The sequence below is a fragment of the Acipenser ruthenus genome, chromosome 51 (assembly GCF_902713425.1).
Source record: "Acipenser ruthenus chromosome 51, fAciRut3.2 maternal haplotype, whole genome shotgun sequence".
In the NCBI taxonomy this organism is placed as follows: Eukaryota; Metazoa; Chordata; class Actinopteri; order Acipenseriformes; family Acipenseridae; genus Acipenser; species Acipenser ruthenus.
Genome location: NC_081239.1, coordinates 1 through 25,298, shown reverse-complemented (window position 1 = coordinate 25,298; position 25,298 = coordinate 1). Strand labels below are relative to the sequence as shown.

Here is a 25,298-nt window from a genome sequence, read left to right as displayed (position 1 = left end):
GGAGCAGAACTGAGCCGCCGTGAAGCGGGTGCTGTTCAGAGCTGCTTACTAAACCCTCCCCTGTGTTTATAAAATTACAATGTGCTAAAGCAGGGGTCTCCAATCCTGCTCCCGGAGGGCCGGTGTCCCTCCTGTTTTCTGTTCCAGCTGTGCCCAAAATTACTCTATTGGACCAGGAACCAGGACTGGACATCCCTGTGCTAAACAGACTCCAGGAATCACATTTTAACTTTTATTTTTGGCAAAGGACGCAGCCCCTAATAGACGGTGGTGTAGTGCTATATTTAGAAGCGAGGGGTCGCTATTATCTGCACCCTCTCCCCTCCCCTCCCCTCCCCTCCCCTCCTCTCCTCTCCTCTCCACCCCACCACGCCGCTTCCCTTTTTCCCTCATAAACTCAACAGAACCGCAGTTTATCACTGGTAGTTACGGTATTTGACAGAGCTAACAAGTGTACCAATTGATTACAAATTCAGACAATCAGGTATTGAGGTATTAATGTGTCAAGCAACTAGACTTACAGCTATTTATATTAAAGATACATGATACATCATCATCATCAATAATAATAATAATAATAATAATAATAATAATAATAATAATAATAATAATAATAATAATAATAATAATAATAATAATAATAATAATAATAATAGGTCAGCAGTGTGGAGTAGTGGTTAGGGCTCTGGACTCTTGACCGGAGGGTCGTGGGTTCAATCCCCAGTGGGGGACACTGCTGCTGTACCCTTGAGCAAGGTACTTTACCTAGATTGCTCCAGTAAAAACCCAACTGTATAAATGGGGAATTGTATGTAAAAATAATGTGATATCTTGTAACAATTATAAGTCGTCCGCTAAGAAATAAATAATAATAATAATTAATCCTACGCGTAACACTCCACCGCCCCCCCTTCTGTTTAGGTTATTTTATCTACATTATTTCTTATATATGGGTCGAAAAATAAGAGCGGTTTAAATTGTAAAACGCTGACACCTTAAATACAGGTTCCCTTCACCTCTCCACATTATTCACACCTGAGGCTGCCAGCCCTATGAAAGCACATTCCCGCCACCAAAACACAAAACAAATCAACATAAACCGAAATACATTTTAAATTTCCATTATAAGGATGACTTACTATCTCATTATTTCGACTTAGGAACTCCTAATTTCGACTTACTATCTCGAATTAACGAGATAGCAAGTCGAAATAACAAGATCCTAACTCGAGACAGTAAGTCGAAATAACGAGATCCTAAGTCAAAACAATGAGACAGTATGTCAACCTTATAATGCAAATTTAAAATGTGTTTTTTTTTATTTTTGATGGCACTACAGCTTAAAAAAACAATCCTGCTGCCGGATGTCCCGCCTTGTAAACTTTAACCCAACATGTCTGCGCCCCGCAGTGTCAGCTGCGGCGTGAAGGATCATTGCCTGGTTTCTTTGGAAGCGGTTCTGCAGGATTGAGTGAGTTATGAAATGAAAGAGTTAGTTTGAATTGCGGTTTATTGAAGGTTTGCACTCCTGGTTAAGCAAGGAGATTTTATAATAACGAGCGTTTACAGGCACAGCGACTGCATGTCATTAAAAAAACACACAATAAGCGAGAGTACTCGATTTTGTGTTCTGATTTTTCAAAACCAATTTGACCAATTGCAGGGTTTTCAAATCTCTGCCGAAATTCAGTGTAAAAATACGTTTGTTTTTTTTTGTTCTGATCAAAAACAGCCACATTTGGTGTGATTTTTGTACTATACGTCGTTATTTTAACTTCACCGGTAATGCGTGGGTAATTCTGTTACAATTATGAGGCGTTGCTGACTTTGAAACCCTTGTTTGTAATTAAAATGGAATTGCATTGTCTTCATACGAGTACCGTGGCTTGTAACTCCCACTAGCCCTGCAATTATATATACTGTAATTAATAATAATAATAATAATAATAATAATAATAATAATATTACAGTGATCAGGAGTCTGATGTTAAATACTGTTTCTCCCTTATAGTTGCATGAACAGCTCCTGTTGGTAAACCTGCAGCAGCAGCAGGGCTAGTGTGAGTTTCTAACCCTGCTCAAACTCCTGGCTCCTGATCATTTCAATATTAATAATAATAATACTAGACTTCATTGAGGGGAGCTCTGAACCCCAGGACTGGGTGCAGCAGCAGCAGCAGCAGCAGCAGGGCTAGTGTGAGTTTGTAACCCTGCTCAAACTCCTGGCTCCTGATCATTTCAATATTAATAATAATAATACTAGACTTCATTGAGGGGAGCTCTGAACCCCAGGACTGGGTGCAGCAGCAGGGCTAGTGTGAGTTTGTAACCCTGCTCAAACTCCTGGCTCCTGATCATTTCAATATTAATATTAATAATACTAGATTTCATTGAGGGGAGCTCTGAACCCCAGGACTGGGTGCAGCAGCAGCAGCAGGGCTAGTGTGAGTTTCTAACCCTGCTCAAACTCCTGACTCCTGATCATTTCAATATTAATAATAATAATACTAGACTTCACTGAGGGGAGCTCTGAACGCCAGGACTGGGTGCAGCAGCAGCAGCAGCAGGGCTAGTGTGAGTTTCTAACCCTGCTCAAACTCCTGATCATTTCAATATTAATAATAATAATACTAGACTTCATTGAGGGGAGCTCTGAACCCCAGGACTGGGTGCAGCAATCACAAATATTAGGCACAGAATATGCATTGGCCATTTGATACAAGCTTGGAGCTTTAATAGTGTCTAACTGTCTGCAGTTCCATTAAGTGCCCACAAGGTGGAGCTGCGAGACCTCGTCACGTTCAAATCAACACTACTAGAATCCACAGCAGTGTGATCCAGTCCTGGTTTCAGCATGAGTTTAATAATCAGACACACCTGAGCTTGTTAGCTAGACACACTGGGGGCTGATCAAGCTGGTAGCAGTAAAACCTGGACTGGATCACACTGCTGTGCAACAGGAGTCTTTATTCCTGTCCCTCGTTTGCAGGTTTGCTGCGATGTCTAAGATTTCGAAGGCTGCCAAGACGGTGAGGAAGGCTGACGTGGGGAACGTGATCCGAGCGATCGTGCGTGCCGGGCAGGCTGCCCCTGGACCCCCGCTGGGACCCGTTCTGGGGCAGGTAGGACCGCCGGTCTCTGCCTCCCTCTCTTGCTCGTTAAAATTTCTAGTATGGAGTTGGAGGCGGAAGGATAATCCACCCATGCTGTTAATACTGCACCCTGCTGTCAACACTGCACCCTGCTGTCAACGCTGCACCCAGACCCAGACAGACAGGCAGACAGATGCACGTACACACACAGAGACAGAGACAGAGACACAGACACACACACAGACAGACAGACAGACAGAGACACACACGCACACGCTTGCGCACACACACACACACACACACACACACACACACACACACACACACACACACACACACAGACAGACAGACACAGAGACGGACGCACGCGCACACACACACACAGAGACACACGCACACACACAACAAACCTGACCCTGAGGGCATTCCTGTGTGTTATTTGTACAGTTCTTGACAGTAATGTCTTGTTACTGTCTGGTCTTGAGAGGAGAAGAGAGGAGGGAGAGAGGGGGGGGAAGGGGGGAGAAAATAAACGAACACTGACAACATCGTAACGCACACAGAAATCAATTTTGAATTAATTCTAGCGACGGAGAGAGAGACTAGCTTCTGATCGTGCACTTACCATTCTCTGCATACGTTTCTGGACATGGTGAATTTCAAACTGCATTGAAAAGACACTGTATAGAAAGGACTGAAGTACAAACCACTAGAACAATCGTGTGGACGTTTTTATTGAATGTTGTACAGTTAGAAACAAATACAGACCATAATAAATGAGAAACCCCATACAGTATTCCAGTGAATAACTAGCGGTATCAGAAATTTCAGTATCTATATTTCAAAAGGAAAAAAAAGAACCTTCATTTATATATAGAGAGGAGGAGGAGGAGGGGCTACAGTTCCCTGGATATGAAAGAGGGGGCTAACGATTCGGTGTGTTGGGAGCCCGTGTGCGTGCGAGCGGGGGTGTGATTGCGGGACGAGGCGGGGGGGGTGTCGTTGAGACTCGGAGCGTTCCGATCGGACCCCCGGCTGGCGTCCGACAGCTCCCTCCGATGCTGCAGCACCGCGCAGGTCTTGACCGCCACGGCCAGCGCGTTCTTCCCCAGGAACACGGTGGAGACGCGTGGGTCCTGATACCACAGCAGGACCCCTCCCCGGATGAAGAGAGTGGCGACGTTGACCACCGCCAGGCTCAGGAGCGGGTAGACCACCGTCTTTCGGGTCCCCCCTTGCGTGCCGATCTCGCTCAAGGAGACGCAGGGCAGGACCAGGAGGAGAGAGTAGCAGTAGAAGAAAGTCGCGCCTTCCACCCACAGGGGGAGCCCTTTCTTCAGGGGCTCCCAGAGGTTGGCCTGAATATCCAGGACGTCTAAGAGGTCCACCACCACCCAGAAGATCCGGTTCCGGAGGCTCTCCTTCTTCCTGAAGATCCGGACGTGCTCCATGCGGTCGGTGGCCGCCAGGATTACGAAGAGGGAGGGGACCCCCACGGAGAGCAGCAGGGTCAGGGTCTTCCTGGCCAGGGGGTCCGGCGCTCGCTTCTCGGACTTGTAGTTCTGGTAAATGAAGTAGAGTTTGACCTCCAGCGCAAAGACGTAGAGGAACCACAGGACCATGGCGTAGCCGCGCCGGGGGGTCTTCACTTCCGCCCCCACCCACACGGCCACGTAACGGAGCGCGATGAGGAAGCACAGGTCTCCCACCAGCACCGTGATGCACACCCCGATTTTTTGGGGCCCCAAGCTCTGCTCCACCAGGTAGACGTCCATGGTAGCCATGGTGGAGATTATCACCATGGCGGACATGCAGGCGTGGGGTTTATTAGCAGGAGGGGGAGGGGCCATGCTGCGCCGCCCACGCCGTCCTGTAGGGGGAGACAGAGAGCAAAAGTATTTTAACTTAAATTGCAACCGCTAATTTCTCTTAAGTCACAGTTTTGATTGATTTTAAAATAACCCGCGATTCTACAAAGCTGCTTACTGCCGTGGTTTCTGATTTGCAATACGCAGTTGATTGGTTTAACCAGCGATTCTACTAAGCAGTTATCAAAGCAGTAACATCATTTCTTTTAAATCTTTTGTGTCCTGTGTGCTGCCCTCCTTTTTTTGTAAGAGAAATCTCAGTGGGTTTTTAACTCCCTTCTGAACGAGAGAGAGTTTTTAAGTGAGCTGGAATGGAAACGGATTCTCGCGTCTTGGCCGCTGTCCCGTCTCGACCCGTCTCTCTGTCTTCATCAGATAACGGAAAAGCCTTTTTTTTTTATCATTATGTCAAAGCTAAGTGACTTGTCACTGGAGATTGAGTATTGACGCCTTGACTGTGTGACAGCGTCATGATCTTGTGAAAGGTCGTCAAGAGGTCAAGTCAGGGCGCTTTGGTTTGAAATCTCTCCCGTCGAGATGGAGGTTCAAGCAGCAGCAGCAGCAGCTAGAATAATATTAATCGCATTCATAACTCCGATATTAAATCACAACAACAATGATAATCACAAGGAAAACATATATTCTGTTTACAAGGGTTCAGTGTTTGCTTATGATCGTTCTTTGTCTGTGCTGGTGGAGCAGAGAGAGAGAGAAAGGGAGGCTCTTATACTCTCTGAACATCCTCCCTCTGCTCTGTGCTGGTGGAGCAGAGAAAGAGAAAGGGGGGCTCTTATACTCTCTGAACAGCCTCCCTCTGTGCTGGTAGAGCAGAGAAAGAGAAAGGGGGGCTCTTATACTCTCTGAACAGCCTCCCTCTGTGCTGGTGGAGCAGAGAGAGATAAAGGGAGGCTCTTATACTGTCTGAACATCCTCCCTCTGCTCTGTGCTGGTGGAGCAGAAAAAGAGAGATGGAGGCTCTTATACTCTCTGAACAGCCTCCCTCTGTGCTGGTGGAGCAGAGAAAGAGAAGCTCTTATACTCTCTGAACAGCCTCCCTCTGTGCTGGCGGAGCAGAGAAAGGGAGGCTCTTATACTCTCTGAACAGCCTCCCTCTGTGCTGGTGGAGCAGAGAGAGAGAGAAAGGGAGGCTCTTATACTGTCTGAACATCCTCCCTCTGCTCTGTGCTGGTGGAGCAGAGAAAGAGAAAGGGGGGCTCTTATACTCTCTGAACAGCCTCCCTCTGTGCTGGTAGAGCAGAGAAAGAGAAAGGGGGGCTCTTATACTCTCTGAACAGCCTCCCTCTGTGCTGGTGGAGCAGAGAGAGATAAAGGGAGGCTCTTATACTGTCTGAACATCCTCCCTCTGCTCTGTGCTGGTGGAGCAGAAAAAGAGAGATGGAGGCTCTTATACTCTCTGAACAGCCTCCCTCTGTGCTGGTGGAGCAGAGAAAGAGAAGCTCTTATACTCTCTGAACAGCCTCCCTCTGTGCTGGCGGAGCAGAGAAAGGGAGGCTCTTATACTCTCTGAACAGCCTCCCTCTGTGCTGGTGGAGCAGAGAGAGAGAAAGGGAGGCTCTTATACTGTCTGAACATCCTCCCTCTGTGCTGGTGGAGCAGAGAGAAAGGGAGGCTCTTACACTCTCTGAACAGCCTCCCTCTGCCAGACTCCCTCAAACCAAGTTACAAAAAGCCTAACACGAAATTCAAATAACCTATGATCGGTGGGCAAGAGAAAACGATCAAATATTATTTATATATATATATAATATAAACTGGCGCACAAGCAGCCTCTTCTCTTTTTGTTACTCTCCAGATCGTGTTTTTTTCAGACGATCGATGGATGAAGAGGCGTGCGGTCGAGCTTGGTTCACTAGGCTGTCTGTGTGGACGGGGGAGAGGGGGGGGGGGGGAGAGACGAGGGGGGGGGGCTCGGTGAAATGCAGAGCACACCTCCTTGTCTCCGGCCTGCACGCTCCACCGCGCTCGCTATCGGCCACCTGGGTCTCGTATGTCTATTCGGGTGATGAAATTCACGGGCGACGCGTTTTTAATCCTCTAGTCGATTAGGCTCAGGATTTAAATTACTCATTATTTCCAAGTTCTTTCAGAGATGCTGTAGTGTCCTTTTTGGAGGATACGTTTTCAACCGGCGGTGTGTTTTTGTTTTTGTTTAACATTTGTATAAAGTTTTTGTTGTTTTTTTAAATTACGTTTCAATCTGTACGTGATCAACTTGCCCGTCATACCGGTATAGCGCTGTTTTTTTTTAATTTACAGCCGTGTTTTATATTGAATTTCTAAAGGCGTCTTTCAACGGGGGAGCCTTTGTGTTTTTGCCGTTTCCCATACCACCAGAAAAATCAATCTGCTTTGGTATTCTCCCTGCGTGTCTCTGAATAATATAATATAAACACTGAGAACCCCAGAGTCATTCTAAATAAATTTAAATCGAGTTGCATTAACTTAAATGCAAATTCTATTCACAACCCTCATCCGTTTTAAGTTAGCTGAGCATTCAAATGTAATTTAGTTGTTCAAACGTAAATAGTTTAAGTAGAATCGGGGGACTGGATTCCCGTCAGCCCTTGCAGTACAGTTTATCGTGTTGTTGGGTGTGTGTGTGTGTGTGTGTGTGTGTGTGCGGTTGCACACGTGTGTTGTGTTTGCTTGTCTCTTGTGCCCCCGCCTGCTCCCTCACATGGGGCAGCAGTGTGGAGGAGCGGTCAGGGCTCTGGACTCTTGACCAGAGGGTCGTGGGTTCAATCCCAGGTGGGGGACACTGCTGCTGTACCCTTGAGCAAGGTACTTTACCTAGATTGCTCCAGTAAAAACGCAACTGTATAAATGGGGAATTGTATGTAAAAATAATGTGATATCTTGTAACCATTGTAAGTCGCCCTGGATAAGGGCGTCTGCTAAGAAAATAATAATAATAATAATAATAATAATAATAATGTGTTCTCCTTGTGTTGTGTGTGTGCCCCCCCCTGCGCCCCCCCCCCCTCGTTCGGTGGTCAGTCTGCCGATGTGACGTCACTCCCCTCTCCCTCTGTCTCCATCTCTGCACCTGTCTGCTTCCAGCCCTTGTAAAAGCTGCCATAAGCGCATAAGCAGAAGCGGTTCACTGGCAGCTGCTGAAATAGCTTGTTGACTGCACATTCTGTTGCCCCAGCTAACTTTTCACTGTTTTAAAAATATAATAAAAATATTCAAAACTAACTATTAAAAAGTAAACTCCAAATGGAATAAGTTACATGAATATACACGTTATGAGTTTAGTCAACCCCAGAGAAAGCTGTCGCGACAAAGAAAATAAATGGAGCAGCTAAACTTAATTATATTAAGGCACTCAGTGTGTTTGTGAGTAAACTTGATTTATCAGTGTGTTATTGATGCCACTCCGATCGTATGAGCCTATTTTATTTTATGTATTTATTCATTTATTTGTGTTATTGTCGAGTTGTTTTTCACCAGCAGTGTATTAACAACACCATGAGCAAAGAGAGAGAGAGAGAGAGAGAAAATAAAACTAGCGACACATATTGATTCAGGCGTGTGTAAATTCCTTTAGCTCCGAGCTATCTTGAGGCGCAGAGGAGCTGGATCTATCAACTATCTGGCATGGCGACAGCTTGTAAGACAGCGCCAACCTGGCCGCTCAGGTAACTGGCAATGCCGGTTTGAAGTATGCCTCGTTTCCATGACCACGGTGCCCCCCCCCCCTCCCCCCAAATCTCAGCTAACCCGGGCTCTCCCGCCTTTTCTCCGAACCCCCATTGATAGTTTACCCGAGTTGAGTGAAAAAGACGTCGTTTCTGTTTTCTTCGGATTCTTTTGAGTTATTATTATTTATTATTATTATTATTATTATTATTATTATTATTATTATTATTATTATTATTATTATTATTATTAATAATAATAATTCAGACGCCCTTATCCAGGGAGACTTACAGTTATTACAGAATATCACATTGCACATAAGAGCTGTTATGAAATACAATAAGGTCTGTTGTAAACAAGAGCAAATTCAAATAGGGGAAAAAAAATATAAAAACAATTAAAATACAATAAACGGTCAACAAATCTTCCCCAAACCCTGACAGCAAGACCCGCACGCTTTGAAAAACATCCTCGCGTTTCGCTTTCTTCTGAGGTTTAATTCAAATCGTATTCAAGCGTAATTATAAGCATAACTCTTTCTTTAGAAGCGCCGGGTGAATTGCACTAGCCAGCTGAGGCAGGCTGCGCTCAACCCTGATGAACGGGCTTCGTAGTGAAGGGCGCCTTGAGATGAAAATAAAATACACCGACTTGAGAGTTCACTGGATCTTCATCACCGCGCCCGGCGTGCCAAGGGGCGTCTTATAACACCGGCCTGCGTAATTTACCTTAAATAAAACAGGACGCCACCACGACGCAGACCAACCACCAAATCTTCACAGACCGATTTCTTCTCTCTGAAAAAAAAAATAGAAATAAACATGAATAAAAATACAAAAAGTATCGTTTCCCAGATTACTGAAAACTTTCAGAAGTCCTGTTCAGAATCTACGACCGTCTGCGCCAGAGGCGAGATTGCGCTTAGTAATAATATTCATAAGAGGGAAGACGATTTCAGCAAGATTCTGCTAACGTATTATAATATTACATCTCATAAAATGCGGGCTGTTGGGCTAGATATTGCTTTGACGCTATATTCATGAAAATGAAATTCAAAAAAATAAAGATATTGATCATTCTAACCGGTGCTTCAGCGGATCAAACAGATACCTTAACCAAAAGAGGGGTCTTCTCTTTGTGGGACAAAAACATCTTATACTGTCTCCTTTCTCGGATCCATTTGTCAATTTTCCAGACATTTTTTAAAACGAACTGCGGTTAAATGCGCCATATCCGAGGGGCTCAGTTTGAAAGACCGAAACCAGGAAGTCACAATGCGTTTTGGGGTCGAAACAACGGTGAAATCATTCCAAACTAGAGTGATTTTTAATGGTTATTGATCCAGTGCCTTCAGAATCGCATGCAGTGAAACGTAAAAGCACACACAAATGAAATGCATTAATAAAACGTTCAAAAATATTTAGAAATAAATAATTCACCCCTTTTTTTTAGCCCAGAAGTAGAGAAAATGAGTTAGCTCTGCTCAGGTGTTAGGAAAATCTATCTATCTATCTATCTATCTATCTATCTATCTATCTATCTATCTATCTATCCACAAAGCCGTGAGAATTGGAAACGCGGCTATTAATAAAAATAAATCAAATAATAAGGTAGATTTAATAAATATTACCCACGTGTTTTGTGTTCACGTGTGTTCTTCCTCAAATAAATGCGGACACTCGACTCCCTGGCCGGTATGTCGCTCAGTGTGACAGCGGTCCGGATTCGTGTCCGGCTGCCTTTATCGAGGGATCGCCAGAAAGGGAAGCCGACTACCCGCCTCCTGTTTTAAATGTGATGTTCATAACCACACGAATGCCCATCCTCGTCGTTTTTCATCTTCAAAGAAAAGCGTGCTTGATCCAACAAGCCGTTAAAATCCTGCATTTCAGAAAGGGTTTGTGCACCAAGACTCTCTCTCTCTCTCTCTCTCTCTCTCTCTCTCTCTCTCTCTCTCTCTCTCTCTCTCTCTCTCTCTCTCTCTCTCTCTCTCTCTCTCTCTCTCTCTCTCTCTCTCTCTCTCTCTCTCTCTCTCTCTCTCTCTCATAATTTAAAGCAGATTTGCTTATCGTCTGTCGCCAGTATGAAATGTTTCAGATAGTTTAATCCACTTACAGTTCTGTGGACGCAGAAAAGGAGGCGAGACCGATCTTCAGCTGAATAGTTTTCACGCTGTTGAACAGCAATTATTATGATGTTTTAATATATAATTTAGACAGCGTTTTTTCTGTTTTGCTTAAGTTCCTGTAGGATCTCACGACAGTTGAAACAGTCTTATATAAAAACAAACCAACTCAACTTTGCACAGGATCGTTTTTTACCTCTCCACGCTTATGAGCCGCACGGTCATGTGATCTTGTTCAGCCAATCACAGCACTTAATTTATGCAAGGCATTTTAAACGCAAGTGTTTATTACATTTTAGACGTAACTTTTGCAGTAAGTTATCGGGACAGTATAGTTTAAAGAGGCAATTATAACAACAGCTAGATAATGGCAGTTAAAAATGTAGCCTGCCCTTCAAATGAGGACACTTAGAGGGGCGGGCGTGATACTGTGTGACAATTTGTTAAATTAATTCAAAACTACAAAACATGCGCGTCCCATGCCGCTGCGCAATTAATCACACCCGTCCTGTTTATATAACCGCTGAAAAGCCGGTCGTGATTTACAATGCGCCTGTGATCTTTTCTGCTCAGTCCTGTAGAGACACTGTCGCTAGGAGTAGTGATACTTTTACATGAGGCTGTAGGTTTGCCAACAGTGGAGGCTTGGTGATCCAGCGCTTAGAGAAAAGGGGTCTCGATACCAGGAGGTTCAAATCCCGGCTCAGCCACTGACTCCCTGTGTGTGTGTGTGTGTGTGTGTGTGTGTGTGTGTGTGTGTGTGTGTGTGTGACCCTGAGCAAGTCGCTTCACCTCCTTGTGCTCCGTCCTTCGGATGAGACGTAAAACAAACGAGCTCCTATTGGAAGTGACTCTGCAGTTCACCCCCCTAGTCTCCCCCAAATGCCTGCTAAATGACTAAATAATTATATATTTGATCATAACGATATGACTCCCATTGCACAGCAGTGTGATCCAGTCCTGGTTTCACTAGGAGTTTTGGGGCAGCAGTGTGGAGTAGTGGTTAGGGCTCTGGACTCTTGATCATAGGGTCGTGGGTTCAATCCCAGGTGGGGGACAGTGCTGCTGTACCCTTGAGCAAGGTACTTTACCTAGATTGCTCCAGTAAAAACCCAACTGTATAAATGGGGAATTGTATGTAAAAAATAATGTGATATCTTGTAACAATTGTAAGTCGCCCTGGATAAGGATGTCTGCTAAGAAATAAATAATAATAATAATAATAATAATAATCAGACACACCTGAGCACCAGGAAATCGAAATCTGGATGGAGAGAGAGAGTAAAGAATGTATTTGTTTCTGAATGGGTTGATAATATAATCCTAGGGTCTCATTTTCCTCCCAGGTGGCAGTCAAACATTCAGAAAGCCGTCACGTCTCGTGTGATTTTGTTCTTCACTTGCAAATACCTCCAAATGTCAAAGAGACGCCCGTTTCAATCTCCTCAGCAGCTGAGACTCAAGTCAGGAGCCTGGCTTTGCATCCTGAGCGGGGGGCGAGGGGGGGGCACACACACAACAAGGAGAACACATGTGAGGGGCGGTGGGGGCTCTGCCGTGTGGCATGCGATCTGTAAACCTCGTGGGAGTACAGCCGCAGTTTAGGATTCTTCCCAGAGACTGGATACTGATTTACACAGGTGTGCCGGATCAGCGCGGGAATCCTGCTGAGCAAAGACATCAAACAGCAAGGAATAATAATAATAATAATAATGGAAATGCAGTCCACTGACAACTCTCTAACTGTCCAATCTAAAGGGAGACGGACAGAGAGAGAGAGAGAGAGAGAGAGAGGAGGGAGTCACGCAGACAGAGACCCCCCCTCCTTCCTGACCTTTCTGTGTGTGTGTGTGTGTGTGTGTGTGTGTGTGTCTCACCCTGTGTGTTTCCTCAGCTTGTCAGTTCAGCGCTCAGAGCAGATAACTAGCCCGGCAGTTCATGTGACAGGTGGCTCATCTCCTATAAAAAACAAACACAAAAAAAAACAGCACAGCTTCGAGAGACCGGTCCCAGGGGAGCCAGGTGGCACAGCGTGTGGGCAGGAGAACCGGGCTCGCTAGAACGGTGATGTGCCAACGAGAGTATTATTCCCAGCACTGCTGTGGGTCGAATGAATTTTGTATGCAATAATAATAATAATAATAATAATAATAATAATAATAATGCTATCCCAGGGAAGCTCACTTCAGATAGGTTTATTTTATCACTGCCCCTGTGCTTGTGTTTTGACAGTCGCCTGTCTCTTAAGGATTCAGATGCTGATAGACTCACAATCTCTTTCCAGAGAGATTTGCGCAGGTCAAGCCCAAGACCTTGCTTCTTAAACAGAGCTCCCCGTAGACTCTGTGCCGTTCCGTTGAATATCAATGTGAATCCCATCTCCTCCCACATCTGTGCTCTGCATACACGCTTAATGCCTTGTCAGACACTGCAGGGTTTGGGGTAGGGAGGCAGTGTGAGCCTCATTAAACTCTAAAAAGCTCTCCTACCGTCTTCAGTTTATTATTATTGAGTCATTTAGCAGACGCTTTTATCCAAAGCGGCTTGCAGAGACTAGGGGGGGTGAACTCTGCTTCATCAACAACTGCTGCTGCTGCTGAGTCACTTCCAATAGGAGCTCGTTTGTTTTACGTCTCATCCGAAGGACGGAGCACAAGGAGGTGAAGCGACTCGCTCAGGGGGACTTAATTTTCCAATTTAAAAAAAAAAAAAAACTTTGCAATATATAAAAACAGCCCTTATCGACCGCTGGCAAAAAAAACTCCCCAGGTTTATAAACAGACCTGGACTGCGCTGTACAGCAGTGTGAAGAATTCATGCAATTTTTTTTTTCTTGAGTTTTACGAAATGCCACGGTTGCTCTCCCTCCTCATCCAGCAGCCCCATCAATTTCCCATTAGCCTGCCCCCCCCCCCTCCCCTCGTGCAGCGAGGGAGATGATGTCTCTCTGAGTTACCACAACGTTCTGTTATCTTTGGCATCACGGATCGCCGCTAAATCTTATGGATAGAACCGGTCTCTGGATTGATTGATTCCTGCTTTGCATTTTCAAACGCCCTTGGAAGAAAACTCCACGGTCATCTTGCAGTGCCCTCCTCCTCCCCCAAGCTTTTCCCATGGTTATACAGTGCAGTTACCATAGCTTACCATGGTTTGTATCTTAATGTGCTTTCCATATGTCTTAATTACAAAGTGCCACACCTGTCTGTGCTTTACAATGCTTCCCTATGCTTTCCCAGACCTCTCTGTGCTTTACAATGCTTCCCTATGCTTTACCAGACCTCTCTGTGCTTTACAATGCTTCCCTATGCTTTACCAGACCTCTCTGTGCTTTACAATGCTTCCCTATGCTTTACCAGACCTCTCTGTGCTTTACAATGCTTCCCTATGCTTTCCCAGACCTCTCTGTGCTTTACAATGCTTCCCTATGCTTTACCAGACCTCTCTGTGCTTTACAATGCTTCCCTATGCTTTCCCAGACCTCTCTGTGCTTTACAATGCTTCCCTATGCTTTACCAGACCTCTCTGTGCTTTACAATGCTTCCCTATGCTTTACCAGACCTCTCTGTGCTTTACAATGCTTCCCTATGCTTTACCAGACCTCTCTGTGCTTTACAATGCTTCCCTATGCTTTCCCAGACCTCTCTGTGCTTTACAATGCTTCCCTATGCTTTACCAGACCTCTCTGTGCTTTACAATGCTTCCCTATGCTTTACCAGACCTCTCTGTGCTTTACAATGCTTCCCTATGCTTTACCAGACCTCTCTGTGCTTTACAATGCTTCCCTATGCTTTACCAGACCTCTCTGTGCTTTACAATGCTTCCCTGTGCGAGGCGGGGGAGTATCTGAAAAACTACATTTTATGCGACGGCCATTTCCCTTGAAAATACGAAACCGCTCTCGGAGATATAAAAGCTGATCTCGCCAACGCTCAAGATCCGTTATGAATAAGTAATTGAGGCGGAGGTAATTAATTTAGTCCGATACAGATGGTGGGGGGGATTAATTATTCAGTAGCTCGCTTTAACTCGCGGCTTTTTTTTTTTTTTTTATTCAGTGAATCGTTATTGTGAGACTTTTGAGAAGCTTGTTCAACTACGAAGTTTAAAAATATGTCAAAACCCTGACTGATGGGAGACTGACACACCGATGATCTGGAGGCACTGGGAGCTCCTCTGTCTGTGTCGCTTCTATACCTGCTATTTACACTCTAGAAGCTCGGAGCCTACCTGGCTGCAGTCTGTTCTGTCACCTTACCAATTATCAATAGAAAGGAGTTATTCGGCTGTAACTCCATTCAGGTGCAACCAACCGCTAACTACCCTCTATTATTATTTATTTATTTCTTAGCAGACGCCCTTATCCAGGGCGACTTACAATTGTTACAAGATATCACATTATACATTATTTCACATTATACAGATATCACATTATTTTTACATACAATTCCCCATATATACAGTTGGGTTTTTACTGGAGCAATCTAGGTAAAGTACCTTGCTCAAGGGTACAACAGCAGTGTCCCCCACCTGGGATTGAACCCACGACCCTCCGGTCAGGAGTCCAGAGCCCCTAACCACTACTCCACACTGCTGCCCTATTATTATTATTATTATTATTATTATTATTATTATTATTATTATTATTATTATTATTATTATTATTATTATTATTTATTTCTTAGCAGACGCCCTTATCCAGGGCGACTTACAATTGTTACAAGATATCACATTATTTTTTACATACAATTACCCATTTATACAGTTGGGTTTTTACTGGAGCCACTTCCAAATTGGACTATTTGTAGTTCTGACAACCAGAATCCCTTAGTCTTTTTAGTTACATGAGTGCATTAGTCTTTATCGTCTCTTACAAGGGAAGGGGAGCTATTAGGGGTGTTAATCTGAAAGTCTGGCTGAGCAGAGATAAGCGTCAATGCTAGAGTAATCACTCACACACGCACACGGCTCCCTGCACTACATACAGCCTGCTATCGGGTGCCTGACAGCCCGTGTTTAGATAAAGCGCAGTGTAATAGCTTTTGTGTTTCGGAAGGATTTATTTTTTCTCCTGAATGCCTGGGCTCTTGGGAGGGAAGCGGTCGTTTAATGCGATTTTTTTTTTTTTTTTTGTGTGTCCTGATTTCTTGATTTTGCGGAGATCTGCCCGGAAATATTCAGCGTGTTCCTCTGGGTCTCGTTAACCGAATGGAAATTTTAGAACTGATTTCACTAATAATAAAAATAAAAACCATTTAAATCTCCCTCTCCTCTCCTCTCCTCTTCCCTGCATCTCTCTCTCTCTCCTCTCCCTCTTCTCCTTCCCTCTCTCCTCCCCTGTCTCTCCTCTCTCCCCCCTCTGTCCCACTCCTCTCTCTCCTCCTCTCCTCTGTCTCCTCTGTCTCTCCCTCTCCACTGTCTCTATCTCTCTTTTCTCTATCACCCCCCTCTCTCCCTCTCCTCTCTCTCTCTCTCTCTCTCTCTCTTTCTCTCCCTATCTCCCTCTGCTCTCTCTGTCTACCCCTTTCCCCGTCTCTCTCTCTGTCTCTCTCTCTCTCTGTCTCTCCCTGCCTGCCTGTCTGTCTCTCTCTCTCTGCATGTATGTCTGTGTCTCTCTCTCTCTCTCTGCATGTCTGTCTGTGTGTGTGTGTGTGTCTCTCTTGCTCTCGTTCTGTCTGTCTGTCTGTCTGTGTGTCTCTCGCTCTCGCTCTATCTATCTGTCTGGCTCCCGAGTGGTGCATCCAGTAAAGGCGCTCCGCGTGGAGTGCAGGATGCTCCCTATAGCCTGGAGATCGCAGGTTCGAATCCAGGCTATGTCACTGCCGACCGTGACCGGGAGTTCCTAGGAGGCGGGGCACAATCGGCTGAGCACCGCCCCGGTAGGGAGGGCAAGGGAATCCAGGGTTCACCGCGCACCAGCGCCCCCCTGTGGCTGATAGCGGGGCTGCAGCGGAGCTGGTTCCTGATTGAATGTGATCACAGCGTCTCCTCTCTCTCTCTCTCGCTGCAGAGAGGCATTCCTATCGGGCAGTTCTGCAAGGATTTCAATGAGAAGACCAAGGACATCAAGGAAGGCATCCCTCTGCCCATCAAGGTCTTTGTGAAGGTGAGCCGGCCAGCGCTTTCTCTCTGTGTTTACGAGACCGCCAGCCCCACTCGCAAAAATTTATGAACCGTTTTACTGACTCTTTATTTATTTTTTTTAAGGCTGTTTGTGTGCGTGCAGGTTTTATAATCCTAAAATTAACCCTTTCCCACAAATAAGTGATGCTAACATTCATATTCTTTACTTTTTTTCTTTTGCTCAATTTCTCTTCTTTTTCTTTCACACTCCTTCCTTCATTTCACTTTTTACTCTCCTTTTTCTTACACTTTTTTCCCTCCTTTCTCTCTCCCTCCTTCCACTTTCTTACTCTCTCCTTTCTTTCTCTCTCCCTTCCTCTATTTTTCTTACACTCCCTCCCTCTTTTTTCCCTCCTTTCTCTCCTTTCTTTCTCTATCCCTCTATTTCTCTTACTCTCTCTCTCCTCTTTCTCTCTCCCTCCTTTTTCTCTTACACTTTCTCTGTCTCTCTTTCTTCCCCTTCTCTCTCTTTCTTTCTTTCTTTCTTTCTTTCTTTTTCTTTCTTTCTCTCTCACTCTCCTCTCTCTCTCGCTCTCTCCCCTCTCTTGCTCTCTCTCTCCTCTTCCCCCCCCTCTCTCTCCCCTCTCTCCCATATCTCTCTCTCTCTCTCTCTCTCTCTCTCTCTCTCTCTCTCTCTCTCTCAGCCTGACCGGACGTACGATCTGAAGATTAATCAGCCGACCGTCTCGTACTTCCTGAAGGCTGCGGCCGGGATCGAGAGGGGAGCGGGGAAGACAGGTGGGCTGAATTCTGGACCGTGTCACACATCAATACTGGTTCCCCTCCCGAATATTTGTACCCCTATTATTTTTTGGTAACGAAAGTCCTCTTTCTTTGCACACGAGTTTATATCTGTGCGTTTTAACTAAAACCATTCAGAAGGTACAATAGCACCCTCTTGTGGCGTCTTGAAATTATAACACCCTGCTGGAGGGTTTTACAGCAATGTTAGACCGTGCTTTATAAAAAGCCACGATCTCTTATCAACTTTATCAACCTCCCTTTAACCCCTCCTTCTCCCTTCATCTTCCCCTTCCCTCTCCTCACTTCAACAAAGCAATTTCAATTTTGATTTGACAAACCGGATCAGGCTAGCCCCGTTTAACAAAGTCCCGTGTTTTGGTTTTTCAACGGTTCTCTGTGTTTTTTGCGTGTGCGTCCAGGTCACGAGGTCGCGGGCATGGTGACGGTGAAGCACGTCTACGAGATCGCGCGGGTCAAAGCGCAGGACGAGAGCTTCGCCCTGCAGAACATGTCTCTGGAGAACGTGGTCCGGTGCATCATCGGCAGCGCCCGCTCCCTGGGCATCCGAGTCGTCAACGAGTGAGGACCCTGCTTCGCTTTCCTCTTACCCGGATGTTTCCGAGGGAAATGATTCCTTAGGATTACCCGGATGGAGCCCTCCACAATCGGGCGATTTTTTTTTTTTTTTTTTGAGTGAATTCAGAAACAGCTGCTTGGGTTCGTGTAGGTCGCTGTTCTCCGCAGAGTCTTTAAGAAAAGCAGCGATCATCACAAACCCAAGCAGCTGTTTCTGAATTCACTCTGAACGGGGAGTCAGGCCCCCCCGATCCACACCAGGGACCCCTCGCCTGCGGAGAGCTCCGTCTTGATAATCGAATGATGGGTTCTAGTCCTTGGCGATTTGTTTTTAATTTTATTTTTTATCAGTTCAGTCTCATTTATTGCCTCTTGTTGGGGCGGGGGGGGGGGGGGGGGGTAGGGGGTAGGGGGGAGGGGGGGGGGGTAGGGGGTAGGGGGGAGGGGGGGGGGGGTTCTTGAAACATGATTTTTAAATGATACACCGAACTTCACTTGTGGAGCTCTGTGCTGCTCGAAATGTCAGGTGTCCTATTTATAGTTTTTTAGTGAGTGTAGTTTAATGAGACCGAGGGCTGTCCTTTTTTTTTTTTTTTCATGGTATAAATAATAATTTGCTTATTTCACGCCAGGTCAAATAGTAATTGAAGATATTTCACGATTTAAAAAAAACCAAACGTTTAAAATTGATCATTTTTTTTCCACAGTTATTGTACAACAAATGTTACTAAATATTGAAATGCTTTAACAGAATAAACTACCTTCTCTCTCTCTCCTCCCTTCTTTCTCTCCCCCCCTCTTCCTCTCTGTCTCTCTCCCTCTCTTCTCTCCTCTCCTCTCCCTTCTCTCTCCCCCTCCCTCTTCTTTCCCCTCTCTCTCTTTCTCTCCTCTCCCCCTCTCTCTCCTCTCTTTCTCTCCCCTATCCCTCATCTACCCTCTCTCTCTCCTACCCATTCTCTCCATCATCCCCCTCTCTCTGTCTCCCTCCCTCTCCTCTCCCTTCTCTCTCCCCCTCTTCCTCTTCCCTCCCCCCACTCTCTCCGTCATCTCCCCTCTCTCTGTCTCTCTCCTCTGTCTGTCTCTCTCCCTCTCTCCTCCCCCTTCTCTCTCCCCCTCTTCCTCTTCTCTCCCCCTTCTCTCTCCTCTCTTCCCCTCTCCCTCATCTCCTCTCTCTCCCCCCCACTCTCCATCATCTCCCTCTCTCCTCTCCCTTCTCTCTCCCCCCTCTTCCTCTTTTCCCCTCTCTGTCTCTCTCCTCTCTGTCTCCCTCCATCTCTCCTCTCCCTTCTCTCTCCCCCTCTTCCTCTCCTCTCCCCTCTCTGTATCTCTCCTCCCCTCTCCCTCATCTCCTCTCTCTCTCCTCCCCTCTCTCTCTGTCTCTCCTCTCTCCCCTCTCCCTCATCCTCCTCCTCTTCTCTCTCTCTCTCTCTCTCCTCCTCCTCCTCCTCCTCCTCCTCCTCTCCTCTCCCAGCTTGTCCGCTGAAGAGTACCGGCGTTTCCTGCAGGAACGGGAAGAGAAGCGCCGATCGGACGAGGCGGCGGCGGCGGCGGAAGAGCTGACATCGGGAAAGAAAAAATAAAATGAAACCCGACAATCACAATAAAAACGTGTGCCGTCAAATTCATTAGTATTTTAATTTTTTTAGCGTTTTGGCCGCCTGACTCCACTGTTACACTGTATCAAGAGTTTAAAAGGAAAGCTGTGAAAATCTGATCTGTTCACAATGTTTCGTTATCCTGTTAGTATCAAATATTATTTTCTTTCTTTGACACGCATTTATTTATGTATGTATTTTTAAAAACTTTAGAACACGAGCTATTTATTTATTTCTGTCATTTTAATAAGTTTCATTTAGACGTAACCGTTTTGCGGTTAACAAAAATGGGAGGAGTCGGTTAATCTTAACAATACAGTTTTTAAAGAGAGAATTACAATAACCGGTAGATAGCAGTTTAAAATTACTCCAAAAAATGTTTCACAGCAGCCGGTTCTTCAAATAAGGACAATTGCGCTGTATTACCACTAGGGGGCAGCGCAGCCTAAGGAATGAGCAAGACTTCAGTTGAACGCGTTTGTTGTCCACAGTCCAGAGTTATATACAGACGTTAATACGTGCATTTATAGTCTAATATATATATATATTGTAAAAGAAACCGGTAATGTTCTAGAATCGGGCTGAGGTTTGAGTTTTTTAGAGTGCGTTTTCTGCAGATCTTTTATAAAAAATACACACTCCCACAAGAAAGACCAACAACTAGCTAAATATAACGTCTCAGATGAGCAGAGAGCTGGGGTTGCAAACATGAGACTTGATAAATAGGGTGAGCAATACTTCGTGATGTTCCGAGGCGAGTGGGTACAGAACTCGCAATGTTTTAAGCGTAGACACACGACCCCCCCCCCCCCCCCCCCCCCCCCGTTTTAGCACCTACTTGCGAACAGGCTTCAGAGACGCACACACAGTTCTATTGACACGTCATCCTAGCAGGCGGGACTGCGTTATAAGATAACGACAGTGATATTTGCTTATGCATCATTCATATATATATATATATATAATATATATATATATATATATATATATATATATATATATCTCGGGTAACGCTAATAATATGCTGGCAATGTGTGTGTGTGCGTGTGTGTGTCCAGAGAATGAGGCGTGCGTGCGTGCGTGCGTTAGTATTCTAAATATAAACGGCCAGCGTGATCATCATTACAAAAATCAAAATGTTAAATGAAACTGTTGCCCTCCGTTTGACAGCGATTTTTTTTTAACAGCGATGCGAGTCAACACGATAAATAAATAAATAAATTAAATCATAACAAAAAAAATGGACGTTACGATGGCAACCGCAGTGAAAATATTTCTTTTTTTTTTTTTAGCCAAGAAATGTTTAAATATTTTCCGGGGGGGGTACTGTAGCCTGCTGTCAATTTATAACCCCCCCCCCCCCTAATCAGGTTATAGACCAGTTATAGGCCACACACAGAAACCGGGTTCTAAACACGGAGCGGATTATGCGTTTAGACCACAAAACTTTTTTCCAAACTAGTTTTTTAAAATTATTTTCCAAACTACATTCTTAATTCTCTATAGTTAAACCTAATCTATACGGGCTTTTTTTAAAATGTAATAAATTAGGGTTTAATATCCACCCCGCTAAAGGTTGGACGGAACAGAGGAACGCCAAGGAATTTGGTTTAAAACATTCAACTTATTATAATGAATAAGAGATGGAATAAGACTCCGATTGCACAGCAGTGTGATCCAGTCCAGGTTTTACTGCTACCAGCTTGATCAGCCCCCAGTGTGTCTAGCTAACAAGCTCAGGTGTGTCTGATTATTAAACTCCCAGTGAAACCAGGACTGGATCACACTGCTGTGCAATGGGAGTCTCGTTCCCATCCCTGCAATGAATAACACACATTTTTGAGCGAGACAGAGAACAATATGTTAAAAAAAAAACCACTTTGAATTTGAAATGGAAAAAAAAAACCTTCTATATTCTGAAAATTAATAATGGCATTCTGACCGTATATTAATTGGCAAGCGACGGTTGTTTCACAGAAGCGGCGCTCCTCTCCAGTCTCGAAATAGAAACTCAAGTGGCGGTTTGAAATTTTTATTCTCCTTCAGGAGCCCAAGGAAAAAAAAAACAAAAACAAGAACGCATTATTAAAATCAGATCTCTGAGGAGAAGCAACAATTACCTAGCCGACAAGTGGCTTGTGTTTTCTGCTTGTTAATGTTAATAAAACGGTACTCGGCGGTTAAATATATAACTCCGCTTTTCAGATTTAAAAGGTCAGAGTGTTTTTAGACCTGTACAGGCTAATTAAGACGAGAAATGTGCTGAACAAAATGTTATAGACAAGTATTTTATATCTAATTAGGCTAACATGTTTGTTTTTCTTGTGACTCGACTCTAGAGGTCAATCAAAATAATTAATTACCCTATTCCCATCCACAATAGCCATTGAAAAAAGGCGAGTCGAGTGACAGGTCTAAGGAATAAACGCGGGGTAAGACTTATATACATTGAGGCAATACAAACCAACAATAGAAACAGTGGATAACAACGAAACTGGTAGAGCACTAAGATAACTGAAAAAAAAATCACATCCCACAATTACAGAATAAATCTGATCAAAATATAGTCCCATTGGAGTCCTTGGTCGCCTAATGTCCACAAAAATAATGTCCCCCTAGCTTAAACTGTCCATGTACATGATACAGTGTGGAGTAGTGGTCAGGGCTCTGGACTCTTGACCGGAGGGTCGTGGGTTCAATCCAGGTTCAACCCAGTGGGGGACACTGCTGCTGTACCCTTGAGCAAGGTACTTTACCTAGATTGCTCCAGTAAAAACCCAACTGTATAAATGGGGAATTGTATGTAAAAATAATGTGATATCTTGTAACAATTGTAAGTCGCTCTGGATAAGGGCGTCTGCTAAGAAATAAAGAAAATAAAACTGGGTCGTCTGTCCTGAGGCGCTAGCTGAACTCCAAAAAAAACCCCAAAATGAACCAAAACAAAGGTATATAACCAATCCAGGCGATTAAGTAAAATATAATAAACTATATATATATATGTTTCTTTTTTTCAAAGTTCAAACTCTGCTACGGAAGTTAATTGTAGCGTTGATTCCACTTCTCGATATAAACTTCTTTACTGATTTTTTTTTTCATATTCAAAAACCTTTTTCTAACAAACAAACGCACTTCTGTCTTCCCTATGCTTTACCAGACCTCTCTGTGCTTTACAATGCTTCCCTATGCTTTACCAGACCTCTCTGTGCTTTACAATGCTTCCCGATGCTTTACAGACCTCTCTGTGCTTTACAATGCTTCCCTATGCTTTACCAGACCTCTCTGTGCTTTACAATGCTTCCCTATGCTTTACCATACCTCTCTGTGCTTTACAATGCTTCCCTATGCTTTACCAGACCTCTCTGTGCTTTACAATGCTTCCCTATGCTTTACCAGACCTCTCTGTGCTTTACAATGCTTCCCTATGCTTTACCAGACCTCTCTGTGCTTTACAATGCTTTACCATACTATCAATGTGCGGACAAAATTTGAGAAAATCGGCCCATAAACTATATTAACTCCTAAAAAAAAAAAAAAAAAAAAAACTGTTTGTAAAACCCTTTTTTTTAAGAACTAAATATGCCTTCATAAAAAAGGGCCAAAATATTTTTGTTTGTTGTCGACTTTCACCCTGTGTGGAGTTTTGTGTGACTGGAGTTAGAAGTAGTGAATAAAACATGTGGGTGTGCGTGTGCGTGTGTCTCGATACTAGGAGGTTCAAATCCCGGCTCAGCCACTGACTCCCTCTGTGTGTGTGTGTGTGTGCGTGCGGGCGTGCGTGCGTGCGTGCGTGCGTGACCTTGAGCGAGTCACTTCACCTCCTTGTGCTCCGTCCTTCGGATGAGACGTAAAACAAACGAGCTCCTATTGGAAGTGACTCTGCAGCAGCAGCAGCAGCAATTGTTGATGAAGCAGAGTTCACCCCCTCCCTAGTGTCTGGATAAAACGTCTGCTAAATGACTAAATAATAATAATGATGCTGGTAAAAATTAAACGAGTCAACAAACACAGCAGAAGATTTTAAGTGCATTTTAATATAAATGGATTTGTATGACAATCAAAAACACTTTTCATGAAGCAATGACACATATGGTTCACACAACGATCATTTCCATAAATACATGCTTTGTAAAAAGTTACTTCATTTTATATAATGTGTATATATATATATAGAACTATATATATATTATAGTTATTGTACAATTTGTATACACTTGACATTCAGTGATTCACTATACAATATATACATAGATATCAATATGTATATACATAACACACGGTCATATTTTTTAATTGTTTTTAAATTATTATTTTTTAAGGACATAGATTATACAGGAATCAATCCTTATACTTGACCGTAGACCACTCTACGTTAGCATGACGACACATTTGGACTATACACATCCGTAACGTCATTTCCGAGTGATTTTTATACGGTACGCTACCCAGAAACATAAGCTTCGTACGCCTGCGTGACCACCGCGTCCCAAACCAACGTGCGCGTTCATGAGACTTTTATGTCAGGTCACTTACACGCAACATACTGTAGGTGGCGCTGCAAACATTTCAGCTGGTCTCTGGTATACTGTACTTTTTTTTTTGATTGCAATCGAAGTTAGATTTACATCTGACGTTGTCAGAAACAGTAACATTTTAATATATATGTATTAGTCGAGAAGATTAAGACAAAGCTAGGACAGAATCTCGATATGGTTCGAGTCGCAGACATGCTGTAATTACAACATTCGACCAGCAGGGTGGGCAGTTTGTTAAATGCTTTACCCATTGAATAAATAGCTTTTTTTTTGTATTACCAACAGCAAGGAAAAGCTTTTTGTAAAAAAACATTTTTCTCGATTTTTTAAAATTACATACAGATAACTCACTACGAGTGAATACAGTGGTGATATGTAAAGCTCTGTCGCATAACCACGCTCTCTTTCGTTTTCCAAGGCTTGCAGAGTTTGAAACACTTTTAAAAAAATTACACACATGCTTTCTCTTGAATCTGTTTCTTAAGAGGGGGGTGGGGTTCTATACAAAAGATATTTCAGCTTACATTATTAAAATTAATAACATAAAGCATGATACTGTATGAAATTGTCATGGAAAACAAGAGAGACAGCGTAGGTCGCATCAACATTGGAAAAGGTAAAATTCAGAGGATATAGATTATATATATATACTGTATATATATATATATTTTTTTTTCTTCTGTCCTCGCGGCAAATGTTTATTTTTTCACATTTTCGTAAAAGAATCTCCACAAAATATGACAATATGCCATACTTAATGAAGTAAGTCACAGACTTATTTTAGAACGAAGCGTCACTTTCACTTCCGTCTGCGAGAGGGAGAGAGAGAGAGAGAGAGAGAGAGAGAGAGGGAAAGAGAGGAGAGAGAGAGAGAGGAGAGTTAGTTAAGCATTTTATAGTCACATGTTTGCACAGTTAGGCTCAGTCTATCTGATATTGAGTTATTTTTCAGTGATTTCTACATTCGTTTTATTGTT

At 44.0% G+C, this 25,298-nt stretch overlaps 2 protein-coding genes across 4 annotated transcripts; one reads left to right on the top strand and one right to left on the bottom strand.

The window, feature by feature from the left end:
• Positions 1-1,372: 1,372 nt before the first annotated feature.
• On the top strand, positions 1,373-19,816 carry LOC131722796 (large ribosomal subunit protein uL11m-like). The gene is made up of 6 exons (XM_059015902.1): positions 1,373-1,471; positions 2,990-3,122; positions 16,759-16,854; positions 17,516-17,609; positions 18,035-18,194; positions 19,663-19,816. Exons 2-6 carry the CDS (start codon positions 3,000-3,002, stop codon positions 19,769-19,771), a joined length of 582 nt encoding a protein of 193 aa, XP_058871885.1. The 5' UTR covers positions 1,373-1,471; positions 2,990-2,999; the 3' UTR covers positions 19,772-19,816.
• Positions 3,821-10,955, bottom strand: LOC117970626 (transmembrane protein 121-like). 3 transcript variants are annotated; one of them, XM_059015900.1, is made up of 3 exons: positions 10,739-10,955; positions 9,352-9,420; positions 3,821-4,962 (listed from the first exon to the last, which is right to left on the bottom strand). In XM_059015900.1, the coding sequence occupies exon 3, from the start codon at positions 4,940-4,942 to the stop codon at positions 3,989-3,991; it is 954 nt and encodes a 317-aa protein (XP_058871883.1). In that variant the 5' UTR covers positions 4,943-4,962; positions 9,352-9,420; positions 10,739-10,955; the 3' UTR covers positions 3,821-3,988. The 3 variants fall into 3 exon arrangements, with proteins under 3 accessions (XP_058871883.1, XP_058871882.1, XP_058871884.1); XM_059015899.1 differs by lacking the exon at positions 10,739-10,955 and adding an exon at positions 10,258-10,576; XM_059015901.1 differs by lacking the exons at positions 9,352-9,420; positions 10,739-10,955 and adding an exon at positions 10,258-10,576.
• Positions 19,817-25,298: the final 5,482 nt, after the last annotated feature.